At 42.7% G+C, this 23,623-nt stretch overlaps 1 protein-coding gene across 11 annotated transcripts in view; it reads left to right on the top strand.

The window, feature by feature from the left end:
- TRAPPC9 (trafficking protein particle complex subunit 9) overlaps positions 1-23,623 on the top strand; it is an 825,958-nt gene that overhangs the window by 165,967 nt on the left and 636,368 nt on the right. For all 11 annotated transcript variants that reach the window (XM_039525295.1, XM_039525292.1, XM_039525294.1 and 8 more), the window contains one exon: positions 6,633-6,757. In XM_039525295.1, coding sequence (XP_039381229.1) covers positions 6,633-6,757 — 125 coding nt within the window. The remainder of the gene's footprint in view (positions 1-6,632; positions 6,758-23,623) is intronic.

Here is a 23,623-nt window from a genome sequence, read left to right as displayed (position 1 = left end):
GCAGCTGTGTTTCATAGGTGTGTTTCACCCCTTCCTGATTCATCAGAATGATAAGGTATTGTCTCACACAGTTCATAGTTTCTTCCCTAAACAATGAACTCTTCTTTTCAAAGGGAGACATTTTGACTGATCCCTATAAGTTGTCCATACTCTTCCTCTCCTAAAAGTTTCTGTAGCTTTCAAATGTAGTTGAGATGACAAAATTCTACATATCATGAACCCAGATATTTTTGATGATCAATTCCCTCTTTGGGTCAAGAGATGTAAACAAAGGGGCTCCTGTTTCATCATAGACAAATGATTACATATTTGTCTTACGGAAGCCTAAAGTTCAGAAGTGTGCCCTGTCCTCTGGTGGTAAAGGTTAATTCCATTTTAAAAATTCTTTTTTTGTGGGGCAGAAAAAGAATCCGCCTCAGTAGGTGAGATCTGCCAGCAGAATTCTGGTGGGCAGTCTGAATGTTTTAAGGCATTGCAAAAATGTTGTCAGCACTTGAGCAATGACAGCTTTTAGACATAGAGTTGTTTCACTAATATTCAGCTGGGGGAAGGCAGAGTGAGCTTTACGGATCTGGTCCCGGGCTAATTTGGGGCAGCAGCCCAATTTTCAAGGCAACCCCAAGATATTCCTTTTTGAGCAGGGGCTGGTGGTATGAAAACTAACTGTTGGCATTTGTGCTTGAAATGGTTCATTAGCCTCCACCAAAGAAGGTATACCAACAGTCTGTCTTCTGTGGAGACATGGATGTGAGAAACATGGGAAAATGTGATAGAGTTCCTGTTACTGACTGTCTGGGAGACAAGATGGGTGAGGTAATATCTTTTGTTGAACCAACTTCTGTTGGTGAGAGGGACATGCTTTCAAGCTTACACAGAGCTCTTTTAATGACCATCTGTGTGAGATTTTTATTATGTTGGGCACATTTAGGAGTTTGAGAAACAGAAATCTCTATTGCTTTTTCTTTTAGCATCTATTTTAGTTTTCACTTTAAATAATCCAATCTTGTACTGTGCCTGCAGTTATTGAATCTTTACTGTATTGTAATTGCCAACAGCCAGAGACACAAATATCTTTCATTTCAGAGATTATAGCATTAAGGATTTCTGTACTAAGACATTTCCTTCCTTCTCATACCCCATGTTGTGCAAATTATTTTTTGTTTAAGAGATGTCTAACTTTTTATGTGTGCATATTGTGTATTATTCATAACACTAACATTGGGTGAAGTGATCCTGCTTAATTTTGAACATATGGGGTTTTTGAAAATTTGACCATAATTCTAATGCTATATTTGTTTTCCTGTAAGGAGAGACCGAAGTAAAGAGCAGAGAGTGGGCAAATAAAATATACTAAATGAGATTCTAATATCAAATAAATATATTATCCAATCTTGTTGGTCCCAAAAATCATGAGTCAGGCCCCCCAAAAATCATGAGATTGGCTTAAAGTAATGAGATTTTTAAGTAGATAATACAATTCAGACTCTTAAAATTTGCCATCAGGTTTTTGAACCTTTAGAGTACTCTGGGGGATATGTTTTCAACCTTTTCTCTGCCACCACAAGGACTTATAATGAAATATAAGGTTCTTGTGAAATACTATCACTTCAGGAGCTGCAGGTGTGGATAAAAATTGATGAGTTTTTATTTAAATCAGATTTTTAATGTAATTTAAATACATTTAAACCTATTTCAAAGTTAAATTTGAAATTGGCACCCTTCTATTTAAAACTAAACATGAAATTATGACACTTGAAGGGCTAAACTACTTATAATCCACTGAAATAATTTAAATTCAAAACAATATTAAGCAGTACATGTTTGCTGCTGAAGTTTTGAAGAAAGTCAAGCCATTGGATTGGTGTAAGTCTCTGGCTAAGCACCTGGAACCAGGTTTGTTGAAGTGTGTAGCCTTTATTTTTATTTCAAGTTAATTTTAGTGATGATATATTATACCATTGAGGGTTTGGCTGTGGCGGGCTACAGTCTCGAGTTCAACAGAGTTATCTCTGCCTGTTTTAGACCCTAGAGCTCATATGCACACATGAAGCCATAGGAAAGTAACACATACAATCAATCTCAAGGACAAAGTCTACTATCTTTTATTAATTTTATTAAAATTACCAACAAAGTTATGAATGTCACAGTATAGACAATTCCTAAATATATCCATGCACCAATTATAGCTACAGACATACATACACCCTCCTAGATAGTGTTAGGGTCCGATGGGTCTCTCATGGATTGATCATCAGCAGAGGGATACTTCCTGTTCGAGTTTTCCCACAGGAAGCTCAGTTTTCCCAGTCTGGACACTCTCTTTTTATAATGTGATTTTTAACTATACCTACATTCTGTGCATGTACATGAAAGTGTCAGCCCTCTTTTTCCTTACTGGTCTGGTGTCCCCTAGAAACTTAAGGTACCCCAATTCCTATAGGTTGTGTGTAATTCCTTTTATTCTCATTAGCATTGACGTACAACCTGTATCCTGTGGTTAAGATACATGTTAGAGATAAATGTGCCTCTAAAGCATTTTTGAAATTTAACATTAATCTTCTGGCTAATTTTTAGTAATTTCACCCCTTAGTACCTCTTTTCCCCTAATCGTATGGCATCGGGATATTCTTCTTAAGTCATTTACTTATGTCAGCATTTCTTATCTAAAACAGCTAAGCTAAAATCTTACAGGCCTCAGCCTATAGGTCTTCCATTTCAACCCTCCTTACTTAGGGTATGTATTCACTACCGGCTGGATCGGTGGGCAGCGTTTCATCCAGCGGGGATCGAGTTTATTGCGTCTAGTCTAGATGCAATAAATTGACCCTGAGTGCTCCCCCATCGACTCTTGTACTCCATCTTGGTGAGAGGCGCAGGCAGAGTCGACGGGAGAGCGGGAGCAGTCAGCTCACCGCGGCGAAGACACCACGGTAAGTCGATCTAAGTATGTCGACTTCAGCTGCGTTAACTGCGTAACTTAGATCAATCTCACCACCTAGTGTAGACCAGGCCTTAGATAGCTAATACATAATTTTTCCTTCTAAATACTGATCAATCTTATACTTCTATAATCCTTCAATTTAACTGCATACAATGATTATATATTAATCATGTTAATTAATCATGACATTACAGAATAAATGAATAATAAACTAAAATCATTGGCTACAAGTGCTAAACCAGTTTTTGACAGCAGTAGCCTCTTTGTGGGTGCATTGAGAATATTTTCATCACTTCCGTTTCTTCATCTAGTTCACTTCAGTGACCAAGTCATTCAAAGTTGGGAAACTGATTGGGATTTGAAAAAGCAGGAAAGCCAGTTTTCCTCTTCAATCTATGAATAAAACCAGGTGTGAGATCTACTAATTCTAAAATCTTGAAATACATGGTGACACAAAACAATCAGTTCAATTCGTTAACTACAGATAATACTTCCTTGATTTAATAAATTGGTCGTAAATGCAAAACATGTCTTAATAAACATTTTTCTTATCTACCCAGCACGTTCAAGGTAGTTTTATTTAAATGATAAATAGTGATGTTTTTATTTTATGCCTTTTTAATTGAATTCCCATTTCCATCCAGATAGTTTGATACAAATCATGAGTAAAAGATTACACATTTAGAATATAAAGAAATCAATCGTTTATCATTTTTAGCAATAAAATATGTAAAAATTAAGAACCTGTAGTAAATGTAAGTTAAGCTATATATTTGCTCAGATCAATGTGGATACATATAGTGTACTGTCCTGGCTAGCAAAAAGGACTAAATGTTAGTTGCAAATTAACATGTCTTAATGGTTACCAATCAATAAGAATCAGCCTTTCTTTAGAAAAATAAAATGTACAAATGGAACAAAAATATGCAAAATTAAGGTTTTCTGCTTTCTGATTTTCTATGTTTAAATTGCTTTGCTGCCTTCTTCATTCCTTTAGATAGCAAGATCCTTAATCAATTTCAGGAAGAGCATAAATTGTATTATTCTAATAGCTCCATATGGAGGCAGATCTGGTACTTAGATCTATCACAACTGTCAGTGGCTATTCCTATTGGCCTGGCAATCTTATTACATCTGATCACACAAACAAATTTACCTGTCTGGATCCTGACCTGAAGCCTCAGTCCTTGTTGGCATAGCTCCTGAGATGGAGAGTTCTCTAATCCAGTGACTGCAGGCATCTTAGCTGCTTTGGAAGGAGTTTTACTTAGCGGGCCTGTTATATAAATGTGCAGAATTTGTGGTCTGGCTTAAAAAGGCTTAGTGAATTCTTTCATGTGTCCCATAACAAAAATTGCTGTATTATTGGTTTGATTCTTAAAAAGTCCTTTGGTTTAATGTGAAGCTGACTAACATCCTTAGAATAACCATCCAACCTTCTTGTTTCATTGACACTGGTACATTCAGGTCATGCTTTCTCCAAGAGGAATATGTTGAAATATCTGATTTCATCTTTCATTGTTATCCTTGACAGGATATATCATCAGGGTCAGAGTACAGTACACATTCCTCTACAAGACTAGCTCTTAAGCACATATGGAAATAGCAGTAATCAAGAATCAGGGCAGGGACAAATATTGTGGCCCTCTGTGCAGAGTGGAAGGATCTGATTTTAGATATGTTATGGGGGGAAGGATGCATGGGGTGAGGTATGCAGTAAAACAGTCAAACACTCCTAGTTCCTCAACAGAATACCTATGAAATGGGACCTAAGTGGAGCATGCAAATTGAATACTGCAGTTTTCTTCCTGATTTCAGCTTTTGGGTCATGCCACCTGTATGCAGACGAAGACCTGAATTTTATTTATGGAAATAAGGTTTCTGATATGACAAATAAATTTCGGCTGAGGTTACTTTTGAAGAGAGAGAATATCAGAATGACTTTGGCACTGACTCAGCATATGGCTCTTTATTTTATCCAATTAAGCGTATAGCTGTAGGGAGAATAGCCTGTACATAAAAATGGCAAGTGTAAATTCTTTTTTCTTAAAATGTGAGAAAAATAAAGTGTGAAATTTATAAGAGCCAAATGTAGAAACTTTTTTTGTCAGTTTTTCTATTGTTAAAATATAGCAATGTGTTTACCAGATCCAGTGGGATCTTATGGTAGAATCTTGTTCAGAGAAGTTGCAGTGGGGTTTTACTCTGTTTATACATCAGAACTGTGTACATAAGGTACACCAGTTCACCTTAAATTGGTAACTAATAAGATACTATATTTATTGATGCTGGAACAAGTGACCAAACAGCAAATGTGAAAAATCGGGACGGGGTCGGGGGTAATAGGAGCCTATATAAGAAAAAAGACCCAAACATCGGGATTGTCCCGATTTTATAGGGACATCTGGTCACCCTAGATGGAACACTCAGTCAGCACACTACTTTCAAACTTTCACGAGAAGATTTCAGTTTTTCCTTTTATTATGGTTTGTTGTATATATTCATTTCATAGTACTCCAATACTTTGGTGTAAATGGCTTTTGTGGTAAGTCTTAGCTTCACTTTGGATTTAATGGGTGTATGAAATTATTTGTTGCTTCGTGCACTACAAGGGAATAAAACAGAATTTTCTTTTCTTCAAACTTTTAGCATTAGTGGTACTTATTCAGCTAAAACTCTGGATGTTGAGTTGTGAATATGCTGCTTTCTGCATGGTAAAATATTTGTAATCACATGAAGTTTCCTGCATTTCTGACCTTTTTTTGTCTCCCTTAAGGGTTGTTTTCCCATATATTTTTAGCAGTTTTTGCTTAGTATATGGTCTTTAATAGAATGAAAAAAACAATTACAATTAAAATGGACGGGATTTTTGTTTCCCTTCAGTAAGGCACATGAGCTTATTACAGTAGTAGCAAAAATTCTGTTGACATTTATTTTGATTACTGTACATACACACATACTAATATACACTGGCTACTAGTAAAATATAAAGTTGAGAATGTGACTGTGTACTTCTCATTCAGTTTTGAGATGAGTATTACAATACACAACTTAGCTTTCCATTTTGCTTTTGCATTTGCATTACTGTATAAATGATCATATGTTGAAATTCCCATTCTGTTCATGGATCCCATTATCAGTAATCTGTAGAAAACATCAAGCTATTATTTCATGCTCCTTATTAAAATAGAGATTCCTCAGGCATAATATTAGAAGTTATTCTACAGGAGTTAACCATTTGATTGCCTTTTTCCATTATAATCGGTAGGGAAGAAATCCCATCTTTTGCGTCTCTCATTTAATTTAATAAGCACCAGTCTGACCTTAAATTTGGGGGACACTTTTTAAACCTTCTTTTGTGCCTTTTCATGTTATCCTCCTTTCTTGTGGATTTCATTGAGTTCTAATGTACTGATTTAGTTAACTAGAGAATATCATCCAAAGCCCACTGAAGTCAATGGCAGGCTTTCTATTGCCTTTAATCAGTATTGGATCAGGATCAAAATCGTGACTGCATCTTTTCTTTAAACTCTTTCTGAGAGAGAGAGAGAGGCTATGCTTCATTCCCTGATGTTTTTCCTTTCCATTTGATAATGTATTAGGGGTATTTTAGTTCTAGGGAATCTGGAATATTACTTATAACTTTTATAAAGAAAACAAAATACAAATTCTGATCCTTCTCTTTTTCTAGATGGAATAAGTATTAGTGGACTTCCGCTTTCCAGTCCTTTTCGACAGATTGTCAAACCACGAGTAGACAGCAAACCTATCAATCCAACTGAAAGCGGCAAAGTTGGTGACTTCAGTCATGTAAAGGTAAGGTAGCGTATTGAAGTAAGTGAATGGTTCAGCCTTCAGTGCACTGCATTCTACTTTGTTTTGTAGTAAAGATATAGAAGAGGAGTTTTGACAGGCAAATATTTTCTTTACATAGTTGTTGTTAAGATGTATTATTTGAACTATAGTCTTAGGTTTTGTGTTCTATATTTTAAAAATTCTACAATGAAACTGAAGTTGAGGCTACCTGCACAGAACTTCTTTAAGGGACACTATCAAGTAGAGAAAACACATGAAGTTGTTTTTCCGCCCCCTTATTAGCCTTTTTTAATTGAGACCTGTAATACAGAGAGGATGTAAAGAGCTTGTATTAGGTAGTTCATTTAGATAAAATGTACTTGTCAGGAGAGTGCAATTGCTTCAGAAACAGGGTCTTGTTTTACAGACAGCTATGAAGATGTGAAGCCTGCTATTGATGATATGTAAATAATAATAAGATGGAATAATCAGGAGACAGCTCAGTGAATGTCAGTTTTAAAAATAGGAAACTGTAGTGGTATGAGTCAGTGTTTAAGTGGGTAGAAGCTACACTATTTGTGCTTACTGTAAGGGGTTCTGCCCTGGAATAAGCAACTGTAATGGGTAAAGATAGACTATATGCTGTGGAAGCCTTAAACTACTGGATTGTTTCCTTCAGGCAGTGAAATAATAGTTGAACAGTATTCTTACTCATCAGGTTTTGCAGAAGATATTGCTTCCAATTTTTTTTTTTAAAAGTAATTGAGATGTCAAAAGTAGGACAATTTCTATATCGTATCCTTTATTCTTTATATTTGTTCTTCTGCATTTCAAAGGAAATTCAGGATGTCACTCTGGACCATTACTCCCACAAGTTATTTTCTGTTTTTCTGGCTCTGGGGGTGTCATCCTATGTATTTTCCATGGTGTAAAATTACATGGATAAAACTAAATTAAAATGTGAAACCTGAGATTTCTTATGGTCATGAGTCTCACTTAGATATTGGTTTTAGCTTTGTAGATTTACTCAGTTTGAATGAAATAGCGTTATTTTTTTAAGTTTAAATTTGCATTTGAAAAGTTAAAAATCATATTAAAGTTAATTGTTAAATGGTGAAGATTGAATGTAATGTTAGTTCAATATCTGGTGCATCTTCTATCTGGGATCTACATCCTGCACTAGACCATAACATTAGAAACTAGCACAGTTAATTATTTTATATACTTGAAAATATTTTGCTCAGCAGGCCTAATAATTTATTGTAACAAATCTCAGACTCTACATTTCTCTCTCAAAACTTTACTTTGTATCTGAATTTACTCTCTTCCTATGGCAGAGCTTTTTACAATTCTGTTCAATCAATAATCAGATGAAGATGTTTGAAAAGATTATTCTTTTGGACCATTAATATCACTTGTCATAGGTTTCACCCCCACTCTGGACTTTAGAGTACAGATATGAGGACCTGCATGTGAACCCCTAAACTGAATTACCATCTTTAGATCTGGTTTTGCTGCCACCACTCCCAAGTACTAACTCCCTTCCCTGGGTAGTCTTGAGAGACTTCTTCACCAATTTCCTGGTGAACACTGATCCAACCCCTTGGATCTTAACACAAGGAGAATTTAACCATCTGCCCTCCTTTCCCCCACCAATTACAGGTGAGTCCAGATCCAATCCCCTTGGATCTTAACACAAGGAGAATTTAACCATCTGCCCTCCTTTCCCCCACCAATTCCAGGTGAGTCCAGATCCAATCCCCTTGGATCTTAACACAAGGAAAAATCAATCAGGTTCTTAAAAATAAGACTTTTAATTAAAGAAAAGAAATGTAAAAGAAAAAAAAACCTCTGGGAGAGATTAGCATACCAGCTACTCTCACAGACAACAGATTCAAAACACAGAGGATGTTCTCCTGGGCAAAACTTCGTACACAAAAGAATTCCCAATTTGATTATTCCTCTAATTGCACAAAGACAAAGTCACAAAGGAAAATAAACATAAACCTATTTATTCTTTTCTAAAACTTAATACTCTGATAAGAGGCTGGTTCCTTGATCTTTTCCACTCCGGGTGAAACTGAAAACTGACCAAGACAAAGGGAACTTCCCGCCTTCCTTTTGAAACATCCTGTCCCCCCATTGGTTCCTCTGGTCAGGTGTCAGCTAGGCTAGGTGAACTTCTTAACCCTTTACAGGTAAGAGGCATTAACCCTTAACTGTCTGTCTATGACATCACTAATGCACTTTACCATTTCTCTATTAACATGCAGAAATAAATCAGTTAGTGGAGTTAGGTAGTGTTAGTGACAATGTGAAAGATTATAAAATATTCTTGTCTTTCAATTTATTTTATGAGATTGCACGTCTGATTTTGAGCAGTAAGTGATTTTCCAAATGCTCATCCCTGCAAATTACCAGCATGATTGCGCAAACATTCCGGAGTTAAACCAGTCAGATGTTCAGCAATCATGTTTAATTAACAGAGTTGTATGGGAACCCAGAAAGTCCATCCCATGAGAAGCAAAATTTCCCACAGACAGGAAATGTTTGAAAAATTCCATTTTGGAAGTCTTGAAATGGAAATTTCTTAACATTTCTGCTAGTTCCCAGCTGCTTGCTTTCCCTTGAAGCCAGGTAGCCCAGGGAATTGGCCAGTAGAGAAGTCCTGGCTCCTCAGAAGTCCATCAGGTGGGCAGCTGAGGACCTGAGTACTGCTGGGGGCTGTGGCACATTGGACTACGGGCTCCCCAGCAGCTTGGGAAGACGGGTAACATGGCAGAAAACCAGGCAGGTTTCCTTAAAAAGATTTGTTGAAAATGACATGTTCCCATGGAATATTTCAGTGGCAACAAATTGGCATAATATATTGAGATTTAGGATTTAACGTGCATTTTAGAGATTTTTGTAGCGTACATTTAGTCCTCAACACACTCTAGTTTTTAGCATGTATCATAGAATATCAGGGTTGGAAGGGACCTCAGGAGGTCATCTAGTCCAACCCCCTGCTCAAAGCATTGTAGTGTATTTTGTAGTTATGTGTGTGGAGGCTGGTAGGGGAAGTGTACTGGGAGAGAAGCTGAGCCCTGATTAGGGGTTGGGGCTTCTTTGCTTAGGGGGCCGATAAAGGTAGCCAGCCAGTCAGGCAGTGGCATAGACAGCTGCAGTGGCACAGGAGCCAGCAAACAAAGCTGTAAACAGGGGAGTTTGTGGGAGTTTATAGAGGGAGGTTGAGGGGAAGACTAAGGCTACGTCTTACACCCCGCCGTGTCGGCGGTAGCGATTCGATTTTTTCAGGATCGATATGCTCTCATCTAGGATATATATATATATCGATCCACTCGCTCTATCGATTCGACTCCCAACTCCACCGTGGCGGGCGGCGCGGTGGCGGAGAGCGACATCGAGCCCGGCGATCGAGCCCCGTGAGTTATCGATAAGATATATGACTTCAGCAGTACTTCGCTCAGCTGAAGGCGTATCTTATATCGATTTTTCCCCTTAGTGTAGACCAGCCCTAAGAGACCTAGACTGAGGAATAGACAGTGAAGGGAGGGGGATGGTGTTCTGCTGGTGGTCTGGTGCATATCGGGGGTTTCTTTTGCTGTAGGTGGTGGTGGTGGTGGTTTGCTTTGGTTTGTGTTTCCTGGACTAACAGGTTTTAGGTGGGATGGCTATGACCGATACAGAGGAAGCAGTGAAAGACACAATGAGGATGACTGGATGTGGAAGCTGCAGCATGTAGATGATCCTGGAGGGGGTATCTGAAAAGAGTTTCGTCTGCATGAAGTGCCGCCTGATAGAGCTGATGGAAGAAAAGATCCGAGGACTGGAGATGCAGGTGGAAGCTCTGGTCGAGTTTAGAAGAGGGTTCGAGCGGATGATGGAGCAAAGACATGAGGAGGCTGAAGGGAAAAAGCTCAGACTTGTAGATGGAAGCAGGACCAAAGAATTCTGAGGGGAGACTGCTGGGTAAGGAAAGTGGACGGTGGAAGCATGTGACTAAGAGAACCAGGCAAAGGAAAAGACGGGCCAGTGAAGGAGAAATTGAACTCAGGAACAGGTTTGCAGAGTTGGAAAATGAAGAAGGGGCACAGCAGGTGGTCGCTGAAGGTGAGAGGGCAAGGAAGAAGAGAAGAGCAGCTAGTCCTATAGGAAGAGGTGAAGAGTCAATGGAGACAACACCAAATATGAGCCCCAGGAGGATGTGATGGGTTGCGGAGGATTGCAAGGGACAATAGAAATCGAGAGGACTTGCAGCCAGAGGGAACAGGGGATAGACTGGAGAATCGCACTGTCACCAGGAAAAGGCAGGTCTACGTGATTGGGGACTCTTTACTGAGAAGAATAGACAAGCCTGTATCTAGGGCTGATCCGGAGAACAGAAGGGTGTGCTGTCTGCCAGGTGCTGAGATATGAGATGTGGACCTGAGGCTGAAAAGGATCCTAACGGGAGCGGGAAAGAATCCGCTGATGGTCCTTCATGTGGGAACGAATGATACGGCTAGATTCTCGCTGGAACATATCAAAGGAGACTATGCCAGACTGGGGAAGACACTTAAGGAAATCAAGGCTCAGGTGATCTTCAGTGGGATTCTGCCTGTTCCTAGAAAAGGGCAACAAAGGTGTGACAAGATTATGGTGGTCAACAGATGGCTCAGACAGTGGTGCTATAAGGAAGGCTTTGGGATGTATGGCCACTGGGAAGCATTCATGGACAGAGGACTGTTCTCTCGGGATGGACTTCACCTGAGTAAGGAGGGAAATAGACTTCTAGGATGGAGGCTGGCACAACTGATTAAGAGAGCTTTAAACTAGGAATTTGGGGGGAGATGGTTGGGAGATGCCAGGACCCCAGACCGGGGTGTGTGTTTCAGGGGTCAGGGCAGAGGGCTGGGGTGGGGGCGGTTCAGGGGTCAGGGCAGAAGGCTGGGGCTGTGGGGATGCAGGGCAGAAGGCTGGGTGTGTGTTGGGGTGGGGGGGGATTCAGGACAGAGGGCTGGGGGTGTGGGGTGTCAGGGCAGAAGGCTGTGTGTGTGGGGGTGGGGGGTCAGGGCAGAAGGCTGTGTGTGTGTGGGGGGGTCAGGGCAGAGGGATGGGGCTGTGGGGGTGCAGGGCAGAAGGCTGGGTGTGTTGGGGTGGGGGGGGATTCAGGACAGAGGGCTGTGTGTGTGGGGGGTCAGGGCAGAGGGCTGGGTGTGTGGGGTGTCAGGGCAGAGGGCTGGGGTGCTCGGCTCGTAGGGGTGTTCCCAGCCCCCTGCCCTGAGCGGCTCAGGGCAGGGGGCTGGAAGGGATATGCCCTGTTCCACCCCCTTCCCCAAAGCCCCGTCCCCCTACCTCTCTCTGTCTCCTCTACGGAGCTGTGTGCAGGGTGGCGCTCTTCCTCTGCCCCCTTGCAACGGCCATCAGCTGATTGGCGCAGGGAAGGAGAGGGGCCAGGACAGGAAAGCATCATGCTGGGGGAAAAAGCGGGGGAGGGGGAAGCTTGGCTGCTGCAGAACCAAGCTTCTGCCTCCTGCCCCCCACAGGGGAAAGCGGTGGGCGGGGGCGCTGAGTGGGTCTGGGGGCCAGAACTGCGGCAGGCAGTGGCATGCCGCTCAAAATCGGCTCGCATGCCATGTTTGGCACGTGTGCCACAGGTTGCCAACCCCTGATGTAAACAGATACTTTGCCTCAGTCTTTAATCAGACTAATGAGGAGCTTAGGGATAATGGTAGGATGACAAATGGGAATGAGGATATGGAGGTAGATATTACCACATCCAAGGTAGAAGTCAAACTCGAACAGCTTAATGGGATGAAATCGGAGGGCCCAGATAATCTTCATCCAAGAATATTAAAGGAACTGGCACATGAAATTGCAAGCCCATTATCAAGAATTTTTAATGAATCTGTAAACTCGGGTTGTACTGTACGACTGGAGAATTGCTAACATAGTTCCTATTTTTAAGAAAGGGAAATCTGAGTAACTATAGGCCTGTTAGTTTGACGTCTATAGTATGCAAGGTCTTGGGAAAAATTTTGAAGGAGAAAGTAGTTAAGGACATTGAGGTCAATGGTAATTGGGACAAAATTCAACATGGTTTTACAAAAGGTAGATCGTGCCAAACCAACCTGATCTCCTTCTTTGAGAAGGTAACAGATTTTTTAGACCAAGGAAACGCAGTGGGTCTAATTTACCTCGATTTCAGTAAGGCATTTGATATAGTTCCACATAGGGAATTATTAGCTAAATTGGAAAAGATGGAGATCAATATGAAAATTGAAAGATGGATAAGGAACTAATTAAAGGGGAGACTACAATGGGTCATACTGAAAGGTGAACTGTCAGGCTGGAGGGAGGTTACTAGTGGAGTTCCTCAGGGATCGGTTTTGGGACCAATCTTATTTAATCTTTTTATTACTGACCTCGGCACAAAAAGTAGGAAAGTGCTAATAAAGTTTGTGGGTGACACAAAGCTGGGAGGTATTGCTAAAACAGAGAAGGACCAGGATATCATACAGGAAGATCTGGATGACCTTGTAAACTGGAGTAATAGTAATAAGATGAAATTTAATAATGAAAAGTGCAAGGTCATGCATTTAGGGATTAATAACGAATTTTGATTATAAACTGGGGACACATCAGTTGGAAGTAACAGAGGAGGAGAAGGACCTCGGAGTATTGGTTGATCACAGGATGACTATGAGCTGCCGATGTGATGTGGCCGTTAAAAAAGCTAATGTGGTTTTAGGATGCATCAGGCAAGGTATTTCCAGTAAAGATAAGGAGGTGTTAGTACCGTTATACAAGGCACTGGTGAGACCTCATCTTGAATACTGTGTGCAGTTCTGGTCTCCCATGTTTAAGAAGGATGAATTCAAACTGGAACAGGTACAGAGATGGGCTACTAGGATGATCCGAGGAATGGAAAACCTGTCTTATGAAAGGAGACTCAAAGAGCTTGGCTTGTTTAGCCTAACCAAAAGAAGGCTGAGGGGAGATATGGTTGCTCTTTATAAATATATCAGAGGGATTAATATCAGGGAGGGAGAGGAATTATTTAAGCTTAGTACCAATGTGGACACAAGAACAAATGGATATAAACTGACCATCAGGAAGTTTAGACTTGAAATTAGATGAAGGTTTCTAACCATTAGAGGAATGAAGTTCTGGAACAGCCTTTCAAGGGGAGTAGTGGCGGCAAAAGACATATCTGTCTTCAAGACTAAGCTTGATAAGTTTATGGAGGGGATGGTATGATGGGATAGCCTAATTTTGGCAATTGATTGATATTTGATTATTAACAGGTAAATATGCCCAGTGGTCTGTGATGGGACATTAGATGGGGTGGGATCTGAGTTATTACAGAGAATTCTTTCCTGGGTGCTGGCTGGTGAGTTTTGCCCACATGCTCAGGGTTTAACTGATTGCCATATTTGGGGTTGGGAAGGAATTTTCCTCCAGGGCAGATTGGCAGAGGCCCTAGAGGTATTTCGCCTTTCTCTGCAGCATGCGGCACTGGTCATTTGCTGGAGGACTCGCTGCACCCTGAGGTCTTGAAACCACTTCAATAACTCAGACATAGGTTAGGGGTTTGTTACAGGAGTGGGTGGGTGAGATTCTGTGGCCTGCATTGTGCAGGTCAGACTAGATGACCATAAGGCCCCTTCTGACCTTAAGTCTATGAAACTAAATCATCCCAGCCAGGCCTTTGTCAAGCCTGACCTTAAAAACCTCTAAGGAACGAGATTCCACCACCTCCCTAGGCATCCCATTCCAGTGCTTCACCACCCTCCTAGTGAAAAAGTTTTTCTTAATATCCAACCTAAACCTCCCCCACTGCAACTTGAGACCATTACTCCTTGTTCTTTCATCTGGTACCACTGAGAGCATCCAAAATACTTATAATAAATTTAAATTAGTAGTCTGTTATTGTTTAATAGTGTGATTAAAACTGAATAATTGTGACTTTTTAAAATCTAGTTAATTTGTTTTGTGTTAAGCGCTTGAGTTAAGTACAGTTAATTGACAGCCCTAATTAAAACGATTGTGCATGCTTAGAGCCTTTGGCTGGTACAAGATAAAGCAATCCCCAAATGCTGACATACTTACAGTCTTATAGAGGCTGATAACAGCAAAGATAGAAGAAAAAGTAAGTGGAGATTACCACAAAGCTTGATCATACTCAGGCTTCCACCATTCCGTCATCCCTAGTGTCCTAACTAGACCTTGTTCTGACCATCTTTTATAACTTACATTCAGGATCATATTTGATTTAGGTCTCAGTGCACTGCCCATGTTTTGTTATTCTGAGGGATGTAATTAAGGTTCCATTTGCTAGTATAAGCTATTTATGTCCTACATTTCCCAGTGGACATACGTTTTGATACGTAAATATGGTTGTGCAAACTCCCAGATACATTATAAATCTTGTATTCTGGTTTGTGTGATCCCGGCAGTTACAGACCGGTAAGTCTAATGTCTGTACCGGGCAAATTAGCTGAAACAATAGTAAAGAATAACATTGTCAGAGACATAGAAGAACATAACTTGTTGGGCAAAAGTAAACATGGTTTCTGTAAAGGGAAATCATGTCTTATTAATCTATTAGAGTTCTTTGAAAGGGTCAACAAACATGGATCCAGTGGACATCGTGTACTTTGATTTCCAGAAAGCCTTTGACAAGGTCACTCACCAAAGGCTCATACGTAAATTAAGTTGTCATTGGACAAGAGGGAAGATCCTTTCATGGATTGAGAACTGGTTAAGACAGGGAACAAAGGGTAGGAATAAATGGTAAATTCTCAGAATGGAGAGGGGTAACTAGTGGTGTTCCCTAAGGACCAGTCCTATTCAATTTATTCTTAAATGATCTGGAGAAAGAGGTAAACAGTGAGGTGGCAAAGTTTGCAGATGATACTAAACTGCTCAAGATAGTTAAGACCAAAGCAGACTGTGAAGAACTTCAAAAAGATCTCACAAAACTAAGTGATTGGGCAACAAAATGGCAAATGAAATTTAATGTGGATAAATGTAAAGTAATGCACATTGGGGGAAAAAAAATAACCCCAGCTATACATACAATATGATGGGGACTAATTTAGCTACAATGAATCAGGAAAGAGATCTTGGAGTCATCGTGGATAGTTTTCTGAAGACGTCCACACAATGTGCAGCGGCGGTCAAAAAAGCAAAAAGGATATTAGGAATCATTAAAAAAGGGATAGAGATTAAGATGGAGAATATCTTATTGCCCTTATATAAATCCATGGTATGCCCACCTCTTGAATACTGCGTGCAGGTGTGGTCTCCTCATCTCAAAAAAGATATACTTGCATTAGAAAAAGTTCAGAAAAGGGCAACCAAAATGATTAGGGGTTTGGAACGGGTCCCATATGAGGAGAGATTAACGAGGCTAGGACTTTTCAGCTTGGAAAAGAGGAGACTAAGGGGGGATATGATAGAGGGTATATAAAATCATGAGTGGTGTGAAGAAAGTGAATAAGGAAAAGTTATTTACTTGTTCCCATAATATAAGAACTAGGGGCCATGAAATGAAATTAATGGGCAGCAGGTTTAAAACAAATAAAAGGAAGTTCTTCACACAGCTCACAGTCAACCTGTGGAACTCCTTTCCTGAGGAGGTTGTGAAGGCTTGGACTATAACAGGATTTAAAAGAGAACTAGATAAATTCATGGAGGTTAACTCCATTAATGGCTATTAGCCAGGATGGGTAAGGAATGGTGTCCCTAGACTCTGTTTGTCAGAGGGTGGCGATGGATGGAAGGGGAGAGATCACTTGATCATTACCTGTTCTGTTCTGTTCATTCCCTCTGGGGCACCTGTCACTGGCCACTGTCGGAAGATAGGATTCTGGGCTAGGTGGCCCTTTGGTCTGACCCAGTATGGCCGTTCTTATGTTGCTTCAGGATAGCCAAGGAGGAGTGAACTGCCCCCCAGGTATTGCCCCATAGCCCATGCTGTGTGGGAAGGCCAGCATGCTATTTAGACCAAGTTGAGGTATATTTTAAGGTTAACCATGCAGTTATTCAAGCTAATAATAATGGTTTGATAACAGCTAATGCAAGAAAGAAGTAGAGATTTCTAAGTTTGCAAACAATTAGGAACAACCTGTCAAAATAATATATATTTTGAGTACTCCATGAAAATGTTGTATACATCTCTAATTATGGTTTAGAAATATTTGTGCCTGTCAGAAATGCTGATAATTCATAGAAATGTAGTTATTTGTTAGCCCTGTATAACATACTCCTGGTTGAGAACCACTATTCTAGTGGCATTCACTGTCTTCTGTGTTTTAGAACCCACAAAAACCCTGTCAGAGTTGCAGAGTATAAATGAGCCTGGCATATATGTAGCTGGGTCTTGCATGTTATATCGATTTAGTAAACACAGTTACTTAGGCCCCAGTGTGAATGTGGTTCTCTCATGTTATGTATATTGTATAAAGAGCAAAAGACATAACATACGGGATTTGTAAGAGAATCCTTGTGTGACGCATGACCAGAAAGTGTTAAGTGTCCTGCAGGCTGAATGACCTTTCAGAAGTGGTGTGCCGAATCTTCATTTATTCACTCTGATTTAAGGTTTTGCATGCCAGTAATACATTTTAACATTTTTAGAGGGTCTCTTTCTATAAGTCTCTATAATATATAATTAAACTATTGTTGTATGTAAAGTAAAAAAGGCTTTTAAAATGTTTAAGAAGCTTCATTTAAAATTAAATGAAATTAAAATGCGGAGCCCCCCAGACTGGTGGCCAGGACCTGGGCAGTGTGAGTGTCACTCAGTCAGCTCGTGTGCAGCCTTCGGCACCCATGCCATAGGTTGCCTACCCCTGCTTTAAAGTCATGTTAGAAAGGTATGTGAATGGTATTTAGGGCCATTCATGGTAGATAGGCTAGAACTTTGCAAAGCAAATCTATATTGTTAGAAGTGATACTAATTGTGTGTATCTTAGATGCTAGCAAATATTAAGAGACTGTTCCTGTCTGTCACTATAATTAATTCAGAGATCAAATGGGAATATTAACATTTAGATGAATCTTGGGTGAAATAATGTCATTGTCTATATGTTTCCTTAAAGTTTGTGATAGACTGCTTAATGGATAAATTGCCCTGTGTTAATTTGTGTAACTAATTACTGGTGGTGCTTAGAAACAGAAGGTTACATCAAAAGCCTATTGTTTACCCAAGACTGTATAGTCATGTGGATGCTAGAAAACTATAAAAGACCCTTGGGTCCCAATCCTTTTTATCTCAGATCTGCTTTAGGTTTCATTCAGGGGAAGCCTAAGCTACAAGGACTGAGATCCCAGTTCTGCTTGGACTGGCCTGAATTATAAACATTGGACTATAAACTTTGGACTATTTCTAAAATAATTCTTTGCAACTATAAAGCTCACCATCTCTGCTATGAATCTGAATCTCAAGATTGACTCATGTCTTTATGAATATTGATCTTTTAACCATACTCTTTTTTAAAAATAAATTTTAATTTAGTTAATAAGAATTTGCTATAAGCATATATTGGGGTAAAATCTGGAATATTCATTAACCTGGGAGGTAATGTGTCTGATTGTTTGGGATTGGTAGAACTTTTTCTTTTTTATGATGAAATAAGATCTTCAGTAACCTTCATCATTCTTGACTTAGGTATCTGGGCAGTGGCCTGAGGCTGGGTTACTTTAAGGGAACTGTGTTGGCTTCTGGGCAACCAGCGAGGTAATAAAGAAGCTGTTTTGTGCTGGCTTGGTAAATCTAAGTATTGGAATATCCACGAGCTTTTGGGATTGTCTGCCGCATTCTTTGCACCTTAATTGAGTGACCTCAGCTGGCTCCCCTGGGTCCTTGGTCACATCTTGGCTTTTAGAATGTTAGGAAAGTGTCTTTGTGATCTCTCCATAAATGTTTCTAGATCTGATTAATTCTCAGTTTCTTTTAATAATCCATTTTGTAAAACACTTTTCCTTCCTTTGGCAGGGCTCATGTGTTAAGGTACTACAGTAATTGATATTCTTCTTCAGTCCTTGATATTGACTGTTTATGCCAGACATAAGTGAGAAAGGTGACTCCTTTATGTAGCAATAATTGAAGGTTAGTGTGATGTATTGTCCCTTTAAATGGTTAGGCATTCTGTGCTCACTCTGGCACAGCCTCACTTTTGTGTTAGTTTTGCTGCCAGAACAATAAAGCTCCCACTACAGCAGACAGCTGTGTTTCTATCAGCGCCCCCAGTCTATAGCCTTTCCTCTGCTGGATCCAAATAGAACATACTGGTAATGCAGATCTTCTGTCTCACAAATGTCTAGTGCTCCCATTTCCTAAACAGGAATTAAAATTAAGCAAACAGAAGGGAAAAAGTTCACCTATAGGCACAAGATGACAGACTGCTGTTTTTGCTGCAAGGGACAGTGTGAGTCAGCTAGCAAGAGAGGGAAGGTCGGCAAATAAAGATAGAACAAGAAGAAGGGTTCTGTAGTTACTGCCAGAGGTATTCAAACAGAGCAGTGAGGGGAAAGGATGCAGCCATCTTGACTGACCGTGTGCAAGCAGGTAGAGAGAGAAACAGTTTTATCTTGCACTGAGCGTTCCCAAATAAAGCCAAAGGAGTGAGTCTGCAGCATAAGCATACGGTCGCAAGAGGCAGATTAAGCACTGTAAATATAAATAAATTAAATACATTGCAGATGCAAGCTGCAAGACCAGGGAAATAAAAATTTCTCGTGGCAGAGAAGAGATGTCTGAGGGTTTGGCATTCAATAGGAGAGAAGTGAAATGGCAACTTTTGGGGCAATGTTGGTGAGTTGGACAAAAATCATGAATCGTGTGGTGTACCGTGAATGTTTTGAGCAATTTGTAGCTTGCAACAATATTCCAGGTGGATGGAGAGTTTCAACCTTACTGACAGTGATGCGTCAAAAGGCACATGCACTGCTGTGTGACCTATTGTCCCCACCTGTGCCTGAAACTGCCACGTATGCTGCAGTTACTGCAGCAACGCAGGGATATTTTTCTCCTACCCCATCAATGATAGCAGAACAATATTGGTTCCATCAGGGAAGTAGCGAGTTGGTAGAAGAGTTCATTCCTGCTCTAAGGAAGTTGTCAGATTGCCAGTTTGGACAAATATTAAGTAACGCCCTGTGTGACCAGTGTATCTCTGGATTATGCAATGACCAGATCTGGAAGACATTACTTACTGTGTCAGCATTTACATTCAAGAAGGCTGTTGAAGTAGCTATTGCCATGGAAACTGCAGTGAAAGAGTCTCTGGAATTTAGTGTGAGCTGAGAAATGTACCTCCTGAATCGTCGAGACAGAGGACCATGGGAATGTAAGGGATTTCCATGAGGCCATTGTGCACAAACTACACTTACTGAGTCAGGGTGCTGGGAATGCCAAGTCATTTGCAAAATGTGCCAGAAAAAAGGACACATCGCTGTGACCTATCAAACAGTTCAGCCATCAGCAACACAGAATAGCTATCCCATCAAAGAAGACACCTATGAAGACTGAACCTAAGATAGGATGGAAGTTGGGAATTTATAATGAAGACAAGATCTCTAGTGATACTGACCAAGATCTAGCACTGTATATGTTGTTGGAGGCTGGAGTAAGAGATTGCATCTGGGTTACACCTTTGATTGAAGGAGTTCCTGCAAGAATGGAGCTTGGTACTGGAGTTGCCATTTCATTGATTTCTGCATCTACCTATCACCAGACTTTGTCAAAGTTCATCAAAACCATGGAAGTTTCTTCCAGATGATGTATACTGCAGAAAAGTTAATACCAAAAGGTATACTGCAGGTAAAAATAGATGGACAATAACTTGTTCTAACCTTGTATATGATTGAAGGACTGTATCCACCATTATTTGGCAGAACTGGGCTTGAGAAACTCACACTGAATTGGACTATGATCAAGGAGATCATGGAAACACCTCAAAATACTGGACAGACACTGCCAAGTTTTGAAAAAAAAACTTGGACAGATGAGCAATGTGTCAGTTAATCTCACTTTTGAGTCTGATAGCCAACAAAAATATTGCAAGCCCAGAATTGTGCCTTATATTCTGAAGCCTCTGGTGGTGGCTGGTTTGGACTGTTCAGTGAACATTGGAGTCTTATCCCCAGCTTTACACAGTGAATGGGTGTCACGGAGTGTCAGGGAGTCAGGGCCCTGCACCCCCGGGCTCCCTGCGATTCACCAGGACTCTCAGCCAGCCAGTAAAGCAGAAGGTTTATTTAGACGACAGGAACACAGTCCAACACAGGTCTTGCAGGCACAGATAACAGGATCCCCCCTGTTAGGTCCATCTTGGGGCCCCAGGAGCCCCACAGCCCCCATTGGGAGATCAGAGCCCTGTCTGTGCTTCCCTTCTTTCCCCATCCAGCTCCAGTCTGCCCAGCCTCCTCCAGCCCCTCCCCTCTGCTCAGCTTCTTTCCCGGGCCAGGTGGTCACCTGACCCCTTTGTCTCCAACACCTTTAGTTGCACCTTTGCAGGGGAGGTGCCCAGGCCATCAGTTGCTAGGAGACAGAGTGTCAGGCATTCGGTTGCACTGGCTTTTTGCTTTGCTAGATACTTAAGAACTGCACACAGCATTCCCAGCCTCCAGTACGAACAGTCCCACTTCATCACACCTCTCCCCCCTTCGAGACCGAACTGAGCGGGGTCACTCCAGCCAGTGACCTGGGGAAGTTCGAACCCACTTACATTGCCACAGAGGCCCCAGGACCCCCCCAGTTATGGGGGACGAGTCACCCCAGGCCATTCCAGTTTCCTGCCCCCCCTGTAGGTCGGGGGGACTCAAGGGCACTCGTAGTTTGCCGGTGGGAAGGCTTATGCAGCTCGTGCCCTTTCCCCACCCCAATACCCATAGGGTTCAAGCTGGGCTGGGGGCTTCTCCCTGCGTTCCAGTCTGGGGGGCTGTGATGTGGGCTCCCTTGGTTCAGAGCCCTCCTTTTGACCCTGGCCCCCCTCTGGAAAGGCTCCTCTGTGCTGGGCCAGGGTCCTACAGCCATTTTCCCCTTGTCCTGGGCCTTCCTCCCCCTCTGGCAGGGGTCACAGGAGCGGCAGTGCTGCCGGACATAGGTAAAAACCCCAGGCCAGTAAAAGCTCCGTAGCAGCCTCTGCTGGGTACGCCAGGCTCCCTGGTGCCCTGTGAGGGGGATGTCATGGGCCCGGCACAGCAGCTGGCAGCGATACTTCTGAGGTACCACCAGCTGCCTCCTGATCCCCCCTGACTCCATTTTCCCTGGGGGGAGCCCATTCTTGGTACAGGAACCCTTTCTCCCACAGGAACCTTTTCTGGCCACACCTCCCCCCCCCCATGGTCTGTTCCCCACCGAGGTCAGCCAGGTCCCTTATCTTCCGCAAGGAGGGATCCTTCTGCACCTCGGCCTGGAACTCAGCCGCTGGGGCAGGGATGGGGACCTGCTCTCTCTCACCGGCTGGGTCTGAGGCCACAGCCTCTCTGAACCATGTCCCTGGGCGTTCCCTCCCCACCAGGTTAGGGTCCTGTGCCTCGGGCAGGGTACCTTCCCCGTTGTCAGAGCGCAGTGCCCTGCGCCGACTCTGACTACGGGTCACGACCAGGCACCCCGGCCGTTGCTTGGCCAGTCCTCGAGGTCCCCCCTATTAACACCTCCGTGGGCAAATGGGGGTGTACCCCCACGTCCTTGGGGCCCTCCTTGTCCCCCCACTTCAGGTGCACCCTCGCCACGGGCACCTTAAATGGGGTCCCGCTCACACCCCTCAGGGTCAGGTAGGTGTCGGGCACCATCCGATCTGGGGCCACCACCCTGGGCCGGGCCAGCATCACCTCTGCGCCTGTGTCCCAGTACCCAGTGACCTTCTTCCCATCCACCTCCAGGGGAACAAGGCACTCGCTCCAGAGGGGCAGCCCCGTGCCCACCCTGTAAACCAAAAACCCGGAGTCTGGATCATCCAGCCCCCCAGAGGAGCAGACCTGGGGCCCTCCTTCCCAGGTGGAACGCGGCCAGCCCCCCTTCCCTGGGAATGTTGCCCCTCATCCGACTGGGTCTCTACCCAGTCAACCCTCTGCGGGTTGGGTCCGCTCGGTCTGTCCCTGAGCTTGGGGCATTGGGCCCGTATGTGGCCTCGTTGGCCACAGTGATAGCAGCCCATGTCTCGTGGGTCCCCTCGAGCAGGTCGGACGGACCTGACGCTGGATGTTTCCCTTTGGTGGGGGTTCTCCATAGTCCCCTGCGAGGAGGTCCCATGGTGACTCTCTCTCTGCGTTGAGGCAGACCTGTTCCTTTGAGACGCCTCCCTGCTATCCCCTGCCCGACTGTCCACAAATTGGTCGGCCAGCTGGCCTGCATGCTATGGGTTCTCCGGCTTCTGGTCCATCAACCACAGCCTCAGGTCAGACGGGCACTGCTCATACAGGTGCTCCAGTATGAATAGGTCAAGCAGGTCCTCTTTAGTTTGGGCCCCAGCTATCCACTTGCGGGCATATCCCTGTGCCCGGTTAACCAGTTGTAGGTATGTGACCTCCCGGGTCTTATGTTGACTCCGGAACCTCTTCCGGTACATCTCCGGTGTCAGCCCAAACTCGCAGAGCAGGGCCTGTTTGAACAGGTTGTAGTCCCCTGCCTCCGCCCCTTTCATTCGGCTGTACACCTCCACGGCGGTGGAGTCCAGTAAGGGGGTGAGGAACGGGATCCTGTCTGCAGGGTCAACCTGGTGCAGCTCGCAGGCATTCTCAAAGGCCGTCAGGAAGGTGTCTATATCTTCCCCCTCCTTAAGCCGGGCCAGGAAGCTCTTATCAAAGCTCTTTGTAGGCTTGGGTCCCCCCTCACTCACCGCAGCCGGGGCCTTACTGTTGTTCAGCTGGGCCAGTTCCAGCTCATGTTTG

The sequence above is a fragment of the Mauremys reevesii genome, linkage group 2 (genome assembly GCF_016161935.1).
Source record: "Mauremys reevesii isolate NIE-2019 linkage group 2, ASM1616193v1, whole genome shotgun sequence".
Taxonomy (NCBI): Eukaryota; Metazoa; Chordata; order Testudines; family Geoemydidae; genus Mauremys; species Mauremys reevesii.
Note: the sequence above shows the minus strand (reverse complement) of the source record. Positions and strands in the feature narration are given on the sequence as shown.